This window comes from Heteronotia binoei, chromosome 7 (assembly GCF_032191835.1).
Source record: "Heteronotia binoei isolate CCM8104 ecotype False Entrance Well chromosome 7, APGP_CSIRO_Hbin_v1, whole genome shotgun sequence".
NCBI lineage: Eukaryota > Metazoa > Chordata > Lepidosauria > Squamata > Gekkonidae > Heteronotia > Heteronotia binoei.
Window position 1 is genome coordinate 41,101,813 of NC_083229.1, and position 13,811 is coordinate 41,115,623.

Below are 13,811 nucleotides of genomic sequence, written 5' to 3' on the forward strand. Positions count from 1 at the left end.
ATATCTTGTAAATGCATTGTGTGGAATTACCAGTTGAGTATTTTCCCAATCTCCCACATCTCCTTTCTGCACTGCACACTGGTTTGCACACAAAACCATTTGGAGCTGCGTACAAAGTACCTTAGGATCCTAAGCAAGAGTTTATTGGTCAAAGGTACCTTTGGTAGGAACAATGAATTGCCATACCAGTATTTGATTGGTCCAGAAAGTGACCATTTCAAAATATTTCACTAGAAATATGAGAAGCAATCTTCCATGATGTTTTGCGAAGTCCAACTGCCTGTGTGTGTCAGGGGACTGAGCTAATCCAGCGGTCAGCTGGAAGCATGTTTAGTCAGCAAGCAACTGTTCCACTTTTATGTTCTGTAGCTTTTCACCCTTTTGTAGGTGTCTCCCAGTACTTCCTTTGTTGTAGAGAGCAAACTGCAGAGGGTGCATTGACCAAGGAGGGCTCGGTGTGTACAGAGCTCACAGTGGTGGTCAGAGAAACACCAGGATTTCTGTAGTATTGGTCACTGACAACCTCCCCCCCCCCACCAGGACCTCAGTAAAAGCTGAGCCCCAGCTGCCCAAGATATATTGCCATAGACAGATGTTAAATATTTTTAATTGACACTCAGATACAAAAGAGAAACAACTAAAACAAGAATACAAATATATTTTGCAGTATCCACGCAGACTGTATAAAACAAACAATACAGGATGGCTGAAATGTAAACATTTGAATCTAGAGATTATTACTTCAAGGTGTTTCAAAACTACAGAAATTCTTTGAGTTCAACATATTCAGGAAACTTCACACACACAAATATTTTTCATAACTTTATACATCACATATAAAAACGTTGCGTTCAGATCATTTTAAAGGAATATGAGGTAAACATCACACTGTTGTTTCCATATAGCCAATGTTAATAAATAGGTCAATTGATTAGTGTTGTTAAACAAGATACTAAAATGTTTCTAAAGTATGCTTTCCTAGAAGGATACATGTTGCAACACTGTATTGAGTTTTCCTGTCCACATTTTATAAGTATTCATTTGGAAGTTCATAGAGCTCTTTTAGCTTTACAAACTTTGGTCCCCATTCTTTGAGGTAATCAAAATTTAGATCTTCCTCTATGCTGCAGGTGTCTAAGGAACTCAAACTTCCAGCTGAAGAACATGGACCCTCTAGGCAATAGAAATGCATAGTGTCTGCTGGAAGACTGTGCACATCATTGTCTGCTTCCTGTATTATTTGAGTCATATAATGTTTGAAGTCTGGGACACTGGTAACCAAAGAACTAGATTCTCCTCGGAAAGTGTGATTCATGGGTGGGTTTCTCTGTGGTCCAGAATGTGATTTGAGGAGTGAAGCAGCAGTCCCTGGTGAGAGTTGGGGTATACTTTGTAGAGGTTTCTTTAATTCATCTATTTTATAAGCATTCTGGAAAAATGCAAACAAAAAAATAAAGGAAAAAAATTACTAATACTAATGTAGCACTTTCCATTTGCAAAATGCTCTACAGTCTTTGTTGGGTAGGGTCCAAAGAACTACAAGAGGAACTCGGCATATGGGTCATGGATTTCCTGCTACTCTCTTCTTGCTGAAGACTGTTGGCCCCCCTGAAAAGCTGCTCTGGGGTTGGCTGACCTTCCGGAATATTATAGGATGTGGCACAGGCACTGCAGCTGGAGGGGAGAATACATAAGAATCAGTTCTCCTTTGTTGCCCAAGGGTGTCTTCCTTTCATGTATGCCAGCAGCTGAATCCAACCCACTGTCTTTGCCTACCAAGCCTTTATGAAGGCAGGTCACAACAACACAACTACCTCTTATTTTACAGATGGGCTTAAGGCAGCAAAAGATGGTGACCTATTCTGAGTCTCTTGGAGCTTGGATTTGCCAAGTCCAATTTTTCAGCCCTCAGACAACACTAATTCTCAAAAATCCTAGTACAGTTTTTGAAATGTCTTCTTGGAAGAAAATCCCACTGGACTCAGTGGGGCTTAGGCCCAGGTGAATGTGTGCAGGATTGCAGCTGTAGTCAAAGAGACAGTATGTTAACATATTACCTTTCCCCACCTGCCAACATACACTGTCTCAGAGTATCATGGGTGCTTCTTATGAAAGTACTAACCCAGAGCTCCCCCCACCACTGTCTGCTTAAAGTGTAGAGATTGATTATGTACTTCATAATAGGGAAACTGCTCACACCTCATATAATAATACATATTTGTGCCACTCAAAGATCAAACTAGAGATTTTAATATATGAAAAAGCATTAGGAGATCTCAGCTGGCAGGAACTGGCTGGCAAAATTCCAGCCCTAGTAAAAGGACCTAGGGCTGATTCTGGAAAACAGTTGAATGCACAGGGCTAAGCAGGGCCTGAATTCAGCAGGAGCACAGCTCCTGAACCTCCAGCCAGGGTCTGCATGTACTGGGGAGTTCTCTCCCCACTGCACACAGATCCTGGGGCATATGCAAATGAGAAATGCTATTGAGCTCCTGCACCTTTTTTTCTACAAAACGACCCCATACCGCACAGGAATGTTTTCTACTTAAAGTTGTTTAAACTTCTGGATAGTTATCTCCTCCCTCAGATACAGTGGTGGTGGACAGTTGCAGCCAGCTTATAGTAACCTCATAGGGATTTCATTGCTTTGACACTAGCCTGGGTCATCCAGGTAAGGGCCCTTCAGATGTATCAGCCAATAAAAACTGAGTACCCGAGAGCCAAATCTTGCATTTGGGCAGAGTATTCTCAGGAAAAGCTACCCGGATCCCCTTAATCCAAAAGAAGTTTTGCAACAAACTGAGAATTCTCTCATACTGCCTTCCTAGATGCTCCAAGCATCGTAAGAATGACATCACTGGTGAGGTGGTAGGACCACTGCTAATCTTGGGATCCTGGCAGGTGTGTACCTCACTATGTCAGGCTTGGAGTGCTCCATGGAAACTGTTAAAACATGCAATATAAGAGAGTCTGTTGGAACACAGTTGGCACAAAACCTGGGGTAAAACATTGGTTTAAGGAGGGTATGTGACAGAAACAGGTCAAAAATCAAAGGAAAACTGGACCTTATTTCAGGGACCAGCTATTCAACACAACTATTTTTGCACAGACTTTAATCCTTCTCCACCTCCCCATCCTTAGCTTTAGTTGTTCAGACCAGTCAAACTTAATGCCCATGCTTAAGAACATAAGAGAAGCCATGTTGGATCAGGCCAATGGCCCATCCAGTCCAACACTCTGTGTCACACAGTGGCCCAAAAAAATTATATATATACACACACACACACACAAACACACACTGTGGCTAATAGCCACTGATGGACCTCTGCTCCATATTTTTATCTAAACCCCTCTTGAAGGTGGCCATGCTTGTGGCCGCCACCACCTCCTGTGGCAGTGAATTCCACATGTTAATCACCCTTTGGGTGAAGAAGCTTGCGCATGTGAGCATGTATGGAGACACACCAGAGCTTCATAAACTTCCTATTGTGCTGAAATAAGTGTCAAAGGGTTCCCTTGATAGGGACTTGATAGCATACTTAGGTATGCTGCAGAGAGAATGGGAGCTGAGAGTTTCACACACATTACCACCAGTGGGATGGGGTGAGGGGAACTAGCCACTGGCAATTATTTCGTTTTTCCGAATTTTTACCCAGGCAAGAGTTCACAAACTTTTTATTAATGCCTTCAGAAGGTCCTTAATTTTTACATCTCTGCTGCATATTTGAATCTGGACTATGTTGTGTTTAAGATGCTATAGTGATGCCATACCAGGTCATGCAAAACCATACCAGGTCATGCTCCCCTCCTCCCTCCTCATTATAATGGAAGACGTTTTCTCTAACATCTTCCCAACTTTCATGTTCCTCAGGAATGTAGTAAATTCCTCCTTTCCGAAAACTTGATCTCCCCCATTGACTCCAAACGGTATAAGAGACTAATAAACCTAGGGGGGAAAGACATATTTGTTACATGGGGGTCTTTACCTGCACAATATACTAATTTAATTTGCATAATATGAAAACAACCTAATAAAAACAACCCATTTAATGTTTATATTTCTAGGCAAGAAATGCAGTGGTTAATTTAAGGGTACAGTAAACAAAGGTACACTCTTCAGGAAGGTTATGAATTATCTCTATCTTATATTCAAGCTTCATTAAAAGGGTATTTTACTTACCTACAGGATCCACTAGGACATTTAAATAGAAGGCATTTTGGCCAGTCTCTGGCCTTTCACCAATCCTGAGTAAATAAGACACCCAAAGTAAGTAAAACACTGTTTTAATGAAGATTAAAGCGGTAATATAATTATTTGAGCCATTATGTTTCTGAGACATGTACAATGTTTTGGGAGAGGTGGTTAATGTTATTTCAAAACAATCAATGTATTTAAAATCAAGTTCATTTTTGCATTGCATGATTCAAAATCAATCTAATCAGACAATCCTATAGATGCAAGTGGTGTTTCCTCAGTGCCAGGCTATGGTGTATAAAGCTGTGGGGCTCTACCTGACACACCAGACAGAAGAAGCCCTAAGTATACATATGGCTCTGAATCACAGCTTTAATGTCTTATAAAAAAGACACTACACTAACATAATCAGAAATGACATTAAAGAGGTAGTAAACAAAGAGAAAAGGGACATCAGTGGATACAGAAGAGTGAATAGCAAGCAGTCTCTGTGTATCCTGCTATGTGCATGATAGTGCAGATTCTGTACTGAAAACATACGCAATATTGTAAGTTAGGACAGCCAGTGGAGGGCACCTTCCATCTAATGAGCAGGGAATCCATTAGTTGTCTTTAATTGCAATTTAGCTCCTGACCACCCCAATCTAGGCATATGACTCATCTGCTATTAAAGCCAAGAATGTCTGACCCTAAATTCTGCTTGGATGTGGCAGCTATTTAGCCACTGTGAATTCTTTGTAAGAAGAGTGTGGAATGCATGTAATGAATTGAAAAAGGAAGGAAGTTCTGTGATTTCTATATAAACCCAAAGAGCTTCTTCCTTTTTCCTTTGTTATTGGCTGAAATGGCCATATAAGGTATTGAAGTATGGCTGGGAGGCAGCAGAAGTATAGCAAGCCATACAGAACAAAAGTTTGCATTCAAGTATGTGGAACAGTCTCTGCCAAAAACCCACAAACAAACCTGAAGAGTGAGAAAAGAAGGCAACAAAAAAGAGGGAGAAACAGAGCCAGGTCTCCATACAGTATCTGCACTAGTTATTAAAAATCAGTGCAGGAATTCAGATACTTCTATTATTCAAATGTTGTTAGTTCAACAGGATCACAGTCTGGATTAAGGTAACGTGAGAAGGGCCAAATTCTCCTACCTAGAAAGACAAGCAGGCACATGCTGATGGCCAAGATAGAACCAGAACTGAGTCCCACTGGTCTTCCTGTTTTCACAGGGCTGATTTCACACCATTTTCCTTTATATCCTTCAGGGCATTGGCAGACATATTTGTCTCGGGACTGTGCGACGCAGGTACCTCCATTTCTACAATTCCAGTGTCCACAAGGTGATGATGTGCACTGTTTGAGGCCTGTAAGCCTGTCTGTCACTTCCACTTTGCCAGCTGGACACCTGAAAGGAAAAACCATTTAAAAGTGAGCAGTGAAGTGGCCAAGTTTGCGGATGACACTAAAGTGTTCAGGGTGGTGAGAACCAGAGAGGATTATGAGGAACTCCAAAGGGATCTGTTGAGGCTGGGTGAGTGGGCGTCAACGTGACAGATGCGGTTCAATGTGGCCAAGTGCAAAGTAATGCACATTGGGGCCCAGAATCCCAGCTACAAATACAAGTTGATGGGGTGTGAACTGGCAGAGACTGACCAAGAGAGAGATCTTGGGGTTGTGGTAGATAACTCACTGAAAATGTCAAGACAGTGTGCATTTGCAATAAAAAAGGCCAACGCCATGCTGGGAATTATTAGGAAGGGAATTGAAAACAAATCAGCCAGTATCATAATGCCCCCTGTATAAATCGATGGTGCGGTCTCATTTGGAGTACTGTGTGCAGTTCTGGTCGCCGCACCTCAAAAAGGATATTATAGCATTGGAGAAAGTCCAGAGAAGGGCAACTAGAATGATTAAAGGGCTGGAGCACTTTCCCTATGAAGAAAGGTTGAAACGCTTGGGACTCTTTAGCTTGGAGAAACGTCGACTGCGGGGTGACATGATAGAGGTTTACAAGATAATGCATGGGATGGAGAAAGTAGAGAAAGAAGTACTTTTCTCCCTTTCTCACAATACAAGAACTCGTGGGCATTCGATGAAATTGCTGAGCAGACAGGTTAAAACGGATAAAAGGAAGTACTTCTTCACCCAAAGGGTGATTAACATGTGGAATTCACTGCCACAGGAGGTGGTGGCGCCCACAAGTATAGCCACCTTCAAGAAGGGTTTAGATAAAAATATGGAGCACAGGTCCATCAGTGGCTATTAGCCACAGTGTATGTGTGTATATAAAATTTTTTGCCACTGTGTGACACAGAGTGTTGGACTTGATGGGCCGTTGGCCTGATCCAACATGGCTTCTCTTATGTTTAAAATAAGAAGGATTTGAAATCCCACCTCAGATCAGAGAGGCATCTGTTTTTGGAACCCACTAATCCTCAGTAGTAGGAGGGATATGCAAAACTCTAGCAAAACTAAGAGGCTGAAGATCCTAATTAGGGCACTGCTGCTGTCTGGCAACACTGCTGGAGTGATTTGCCAGATATATTGCCTCCAGTGGATGCCTGATGTGCAAAGGTCTCAAGGGACCTAAACAAACTGGTGCAGTGTCATTCCGCCACCCCCCCCCCGCCAAAAAAATCCTGGAGACTGTGTGATACCCAAAATTTCATTTTGCCATGAGAACACAAGAGAAGCCATGTTGGATCAGATCAATGGTCCATCTAGTCCAACACTGTATCACAGACCCACCATTTCCTCTTATCTGGAAACCAGCTCCAGTATTATTCTGGATACCCTTTGTGTTCATGTGCGTCACCGAAACTAGAGCAGCTGTGAGAAATGTTCTGGGAATAGATGATATCCACAAGGCTAGATAGATCCAGAGATGCAAATATCTCACTACCTGCTTACTGGTGCAGGAAATTCAGTACAGCAGGTAGCACAAGTGTTTCCTTCCTACACGATCAGGAAAGGGAGATTAACAATGCAATGCTGTATGTAGCACGAGACATTTGGGCATTCTGCCACTCTGCAGGAAAGTAAGGAATCTTGTTTGTTCACAATGCACTGCTCCAGATGGCTCTGGTTAGGCATGGACTTAACAAGCCCTAAGCATCTAGAGAGCAATTACATAAATCCATAAAAGCATCTTACCTCCAGAATTAAACAGGTCACAGGTTCTAACAAGAAGCCTTTGACCATTTCAACTTCTCATATTTATAGGATTTTAACATTATCTCCTAACACTAGCTAATTGTCCCACAGGGCTGGCTCTAGACCGTCTGGCACCCTAGGCAAGGCTAATTTCTCCCCCCAACACCACCACTGATAACGAGTCACATGGGGGGGGGAGTGTCCAATTCAGCACTCCCAGAAGGCTGGTGACCTAGGCAACTGCCTAGTTTGCCTAATGGCAGGGCCAGCTCTACACCTGATAAAAGTGCACATTTGTATCAACATCTTTTAACTTCAAACACCATGCAAAGTTATCTATGCTTCTTAAAATACAAAAAACCTGCTAGTTCATTCTTGCTACTTTTTATCTTAACGAAGTCTATTTAAAAATAGTGATTACAAGTTTCTCATAATAGGAATATCATTTGACTTTCAACCAGCACATTCATCTTTGAATCATATCTTCACTTCAGTGAAGTAGGACATTCCTGCTAGTCTCAGGTGCTCTCTGCTCTTGAGCTTCCACAAATATCTGCTGATAATGGGTCAGATGTCTTCTGATCTTCACAAAGCTGCATAATTGTATTAGTACCCTGTTTCTTGTTCCTCTCCAAGGTTATTCTATTCTGGGTCTCTGAACCCCCCCCCCTTTTTTTTTTTTTGTGCACAGATAGATTTTTTATGGTTTTTTGGTCAAGTCTAGCAACTGTTCTCCTATATTTCAGGCTATATTCTTCAAAAGTTAGTATTTGAAAAAGATAAATAACAAGAGGGCATACCTGCACTCATACTTCCTCCACAGGTCTACACAGTGGAAAGGACTGTAGCATGGTTGATTGCTGCAAGAGCTAGAATGGCAGCCAACAGAGACACTGTGTTGCTCCACAATGAAACTATATTCAGTGCTTTTAACATCTGCTAGAAGAGGCTGGCTGTTCAGTCGAACATCCCTCATACAGCCTGCAAGGAGATAGCCAAAGAGAAAGAGATTGATGAATTATTTACCCTCTTATAATGAGAGTAGAGGGTTCCAGTTCTGCCTTCAGCCATGGCACATGTGGCCAAACCACCACCATGCTGAGGTCAGCCAACATTATTGCTCTGCATGTCTACCAGCAGACCTGTGATGTCACTCCAATGCAACAGCATAACTTGGGAACTGCTGTGAAGGGAAGAACCATCCTTGGCTGATATGGCATTATGCAAAGCTGTTCCATGATGCAAGATGAGAGCGTGATTGAGTAGCAATAAGAACCAATTCCCAGGGTTTTCCTACTGCTAAACAGTAGCATCACCAATGGAATACTTAGATACCGAATCATTTTAAGTGATTTGTTGCAACTGCATTTGATAGACAACCATGGATATAGCTAAAGTTCAGGGATAAAGCACATGTTTTTCATCTATTAAGGTTCAGTACACTGCATCTCCAATTACACATCTCAGATAGCATGGATGGAAAGGCACTGCCTGAGATCTTGGAAAACTGTTGCCACTCAGAATAGATACTGCTGGGCTTGATGGATTAATAGGCTGGCTTATTAGAAGGCAGCTTCTCATAGCAAAAGTGAGGTAGAATTGCTCCATTTGCTTCTGCCAATGCCAACTGGGCACTGTTGAAACAATATAAAGCCACATATGAATTTTTTTGCCATTAAGTCAAGCTGACATCTGGTGACCCCTAGTGGGGCTTGAAGGCAAGGGACATTCAGAGGTGGCTTGCCACCACCTGCCTCTGCATCCCATTCTAATGCTAACCAGGGCCGGCCCTGCTTAGCTTCTGAGATCTGATGAGACTGGGCCTGGGCTATACAGGTCAGTGCACACATGACATTATTAGATGGCTGTTTTTCAACTTTTCCCTTCCCTTTCAATCACATCATGTACCTTGGAAATCACTTTCTGAATGATTAGCAGGACGGTTTCCCAGCACAATGCTTGTCAAATCCATGTCCAATTGTCTGTTTTGTCCCAGAATGAAGGATGTCTCATGATCCCCTCCACCATCATTAATTCGCAATGAAAATTCATTGTGATACTTTTCTAGGGCTAGTACAACCCAGTGGCCGTTATCTATGCGTACACTGCTTAGCTGAAGCATGTGACCTTCATCTTCCAAACTGAAGCTCACACCATAATGTCCACCAATTACCTGTATAAACACAGGATTATGGATGTTATGCACCTTTTTATAAGACATGCAAGACATTTGCTAATTAAAATCAAAATGTTTCATAAGAGCAGACTGCTGGAAAAGCTCTCCTTAAGTCCCATGTTTAAAGATACAAGTTCTTATTGATAAGTTATGTGGTTTCTCATTTAACTAGATTTTCTATTTCTGTTTTTAATCAATGTAACTATATGAAATGTCATCATAGGGGATAACAGTGGATGAACTGCTTACCTCCATTCTAATGTATCCATTTCCATCAGCAGAGGTCATACTGAGAAGGGTGCAGGAGGACATTCTTGTGCGTACCATAAGTTGAACTTGTATATTGTAAGCATTAAGCATGTTTTCCAGTTCATAATGAATCCAACTGTTCCTTCCAAAGGTCCATTCTGGAAGAACTAAATATGAAAGAACACATGACATCTATGGTCTAATACAAACAAAATTCTTCCCTTTCTTCATAAGTGCCCAAATGTTCTCTTTCCCCTCTCCCCGCAAAAGTGTTACTATGCCAGAGGGTTTGCTGAACTGACACTTCTCAGAATCCATACCATTGGGCAAGGGGCCTGCATCCCCAGACTTGGCAAAACTATCGTTGAGTCTTGCTAGCTCATGACCAAAGACTGGTGAGTCAGATGACATCATTACCCTTAATTCACCTTTGTCACATCTTGGTCCCGTGTAGCCAGTGTTACACTCACAGGTAACATAATTCCAGTCACCCAAGCATTTGCCATGGATATCACAGGACGGAACTCCAAGTTTCTGGCACAATCCATCAGTCAGTGCACAACCTGGTGCACTGTTTAAAGATTCTGCAGAATGCTCTAAATTGTACACCTATCAAAAGAAGAAACAGGCCAGAAGTATCAGGAAGAAAAGTGGCAGCTAGCTACATCCGGCAGCTGGAGAGGGGGGTAGAGTATATAACTGCAGTGATTTTACCTGGCTATCAATGATGAGATTTCGTATGCAACCAGTAAATCCTCTGAAGTGCTTTTGTGAAGCATGGTATGGCAGGGCTTTCTTAACACCACCCAACTGAAGGGGTTGGTGAACACTGAGAAATCTAACAATAGCAAGACAGACAAAAACAGACAAATCTTGATTGTTACCTGAACATTGTTACCTGAAATTCAAGTCTTGCTTTGCTACATTATCTTCCGTCATGCAATTTGATAATTCTTCTGAAGATACCAGTGTGATGTAACTTACAATTAAATAAAAAAAGTGGTGCCGTTTACTCAGTGGTGTAGTTCATACTGCCCAATTATCAAGCCATAAGAGTTCTCTTTCTACTCCTTTCTGAGTAATTCCCTCTTCCTTTCTCTGCTTAAGAGGTTGCTTCTACATGGAGGTTTCAATCCAGGCTAGCATCCAAACTGGATAACTTTTTTTTTTAAGTGTCCAAATTATTTTCTCTCTTAATAATCCACATTCTGGGTTTTCCTCTTCTGATATCATGTTTCCTAAACATGGTTTGATACAATTTTTTTTTTGAAAGATCACAGCACCTTTGCACACTGTATAGACAAGAATGTGTGCACTGTTTAAAGTCCTGCCCACTCTGATGCCATTCTCCTTGCCTCATCAGCCTGGCACGGTTACTATTCCCAACCATAGTCATCAGAGGGTTTTTCTTGTAGAATCAGCAGTTGCTAGATCACTATAGTGCTACAGAATTAAAGCAATGTGTTGCTAGTTTGTCCTCTAAATTCCCAGCTTTTATTTTGTTTTTTAAAAGAGCCTCTGGTCCTTTTTGTTACAGAGATATAAGGGATAGAGATCAACTTATAAATAAATAAAATAAATAAAAGCTGGGAATTCAGAGGAAGTAGCAGATCATGGCAATACACTATTATTAAGTTATTGTGCTAAAGAAATCTAGCAATCACTGATTTTTTTAAAGCCTTCCAGTGCTACAGGGTGGTATACTGGAAAACTCTTCTACATTCACAACAGGAACAAGAATACATGGAAATTGTCACCATGCGGCAGCATTGTATGATACAGTCATACATCTGGAGCCAGCATAATCACACTTTGCTTCTAAAGTAAAGAACAGGACCACACCAGAGCTTCTTACTTGTCTAGCTGCATATTCCCTATATTCAGAGAAGTGTTTATTGCCATCTGATTTCAAACAATGCCAACTGCTATGTTAGCCACCATTATTCGCAAAAGACTCTCAGCAAGTATGTTTTGAAGGGGCTCTGGGACTGGAGGCCCTCCCTCACTATGTCTTGATTTGCCATCTTTAGTCAGCTCCCAGGTCCCAGTTTCTTGCAGTTATTCTAGCCAAGCTAGCTTTATGCTCAGTGATAAATAAAATATCTTCGCTCTGACAACAAGTATATTACTTTTATATCTTATTATGCACTGACTGCTAAGAAAATCCATGCAATTTTTTTTTTTTTTGCTTAGCACTGAATGCACTGCAATTTATGCTTTACAACCACTTGCTATTTTATTGTGCTTTTATAAAAACACCAGCCCAAATGATAATACTGGAATGGTCTTTGGCCCTATTCAATATTTTTTTTTTACCTACCATAAACCAAGAGTACTTTAACCAACCTGTATAACATCTGGAATGAGCCATGGTTACAATTAAAGGCTCTAATTTTTTAAAAATTTAATTTTTCAAAATGCACAATTGATTGAAAGAAAACCAAGAACGGGAAAAAATACAAGTTATGCATCATTCATAAAAGACATATGGATACAATTTGTCTCATGTCTCTTTAATGTTTTGGGGTTTTTGTCATCCTCTGTTACCCTCCTACACCAGAAATCAAGTTCTGTTTAAAATTTGTAAAAGTTTACCCTTAACTTACAGTCCCCTCAACTAAAATTTTATTTGCTTAATCTTTTATCAGCAGAAGGCTGCAGTTCTAATTTTTACCTTTCATTTCCTGGAGTTTCAGAAGAAACTTTACAGACAGATTGGTCCACCTTTGATACTTCCTCCAGCTCCCCATCACTATTCATAACCGAGACATTCAGACAGTGATCCAAGATAAGCTGTACATTCTAAAGTGGAACAAGCATATGTTTTTAAATTGTCTTTACATAAAAAGGCAGTGTCATTAACTTCATTTACAGTGATTACACTTGTAACACTATTTTTTAATAGAGAATTCTGTTTTATTTTTATTCCTTATTTGTTTTTCAAAGTAGATGAATATCGGCATTTTTCTTGGGTTTACTGTCAATGACCCAGACAAAGAAGTCTTCAATGCAATCCTAAACAGAGTCACTCCCTTCTATATTTATTAAGCAGATAGCTGCATCTTGCCTATACACTATGTCAGGGGGGTCCCTCATGTGGTGCCCATGGGGGCCATGGTACCTGCTAACACCTTTCCTGGCACCCACCAAATGTTTTTAGAAAGTGGGCAGGGCCAGGCCTTCTGATTGGCCACTGGATATCTGTTTGGCTGTGCAGATTTAAAAAAATTTGCTTAAGCAACAGCTCCAATCATTGCCTCTTCACTGTGTGTTCATTTTAAAAGGCACTCTGTTAAACAGAACTCCTGCTTGATATACTGGAGAGTTACTACAGAGTTACATGTAACTTCACTCCCTGACATACTGTGATTGGCTCCACTTCATGTGCCAACCATTTTGTGGGTGCTTCTACCTCCTGCAGCAGCCGTTTAGTAATCGTGCCCACCATGCTGTGTCAGAACTCCAAAGATGCCTGCTGGTTTGAAAAGGCCACGGAACCTGAACTATATATATCCACAAAGGATCAGTGTGGTCTATTGTTCAGAATGTTGGACTAGGAATAAGTTGCCAGACCCCACCCCTCGCTCTGCCCCCAAAAAGCCTCCTCGTGTGGCAAAGTTGCTGTGATGATGTCACATGGAAGTGACATCACACCAGGGACACTGCACGGTGAAGCTCTAGTATTTTGGGTAAATTTGCTCCAAACACTAGAGTGTCATCAGCATTATGACATCACTTCCATGTGATGTCATCATGTTGGTGACATTTGCCCCACCTACCCCACTCCTGGAAAGATGCCTCCATCCCCCACCAGCAGGGTAAGTCCATCTGGCAACCTTAGATTAGGATACAGGACACCCAGGTTTGAATCCCCACTTGGCCATGGAATCTTGTTGGGTAACCTTGAGCCAGTCACCCACTCTCAGCCTAACCTACTTCACAGGGTTACTGTGAGGATAAAATGGAAGTTAGAAGAATGATATAAGGCAAACCCTATACCAAGGGATAAACGGACACAGATCTGACATCAAGAATCATGAAA

The 13,811-nt window shown here is 41.4% G+C and overlaps 1 protein-coding gene across 1 annotated transcript in view; it reads right to left on the reverse strand.

Annotated features, from left to right (window-relative positions):
- Positions 1-638: 638 nt before the first annotated feature.
- LOC132575514 (neural-cadherin-like) overlaps positions 639-13,811 on the reverse strand; it is a 51,493-nt gene continuing 38,320 nt past the window's right edge. The window contains exons 25-33 of the mRNA XM_060244329.1: positions 12,444-12,571; positions 10,484-10,607; positions 10,198-10,378; positions 9,770-9,936; positions 9,253-9,517; positions 8,145-8,325; positions 5,343-5,596; positions 3,792-3,946; positions 639-1,429 (exon numbers count right to left, since the gene is read on the reverse strand). Of these exons, the coding sequence (XP_060100312.1) occupies positions 1,028-1,429; positions 3,792-3,946; positions 5,343-5,596; positions 8,145-8,325; positions 9,253-9,517; positions 9,770-9,936; positions 10,198-10,378; positions 10,484-10,607; positions 12,444-12,571 (1,857 nt within the window). The 3' untranslated portion in view covers positions 639-1,027. The remainder of the gene's footprint in view (positions 1,430-3,791; positions 3,947-5,342; positions 5,597-8,144; positions 8,326-9,252; positions 9,518-9,769; positions 9,937-10,197; positions 10,379-10,483; positions 10,608-12,443; positions 12,572-13,811) is intronic.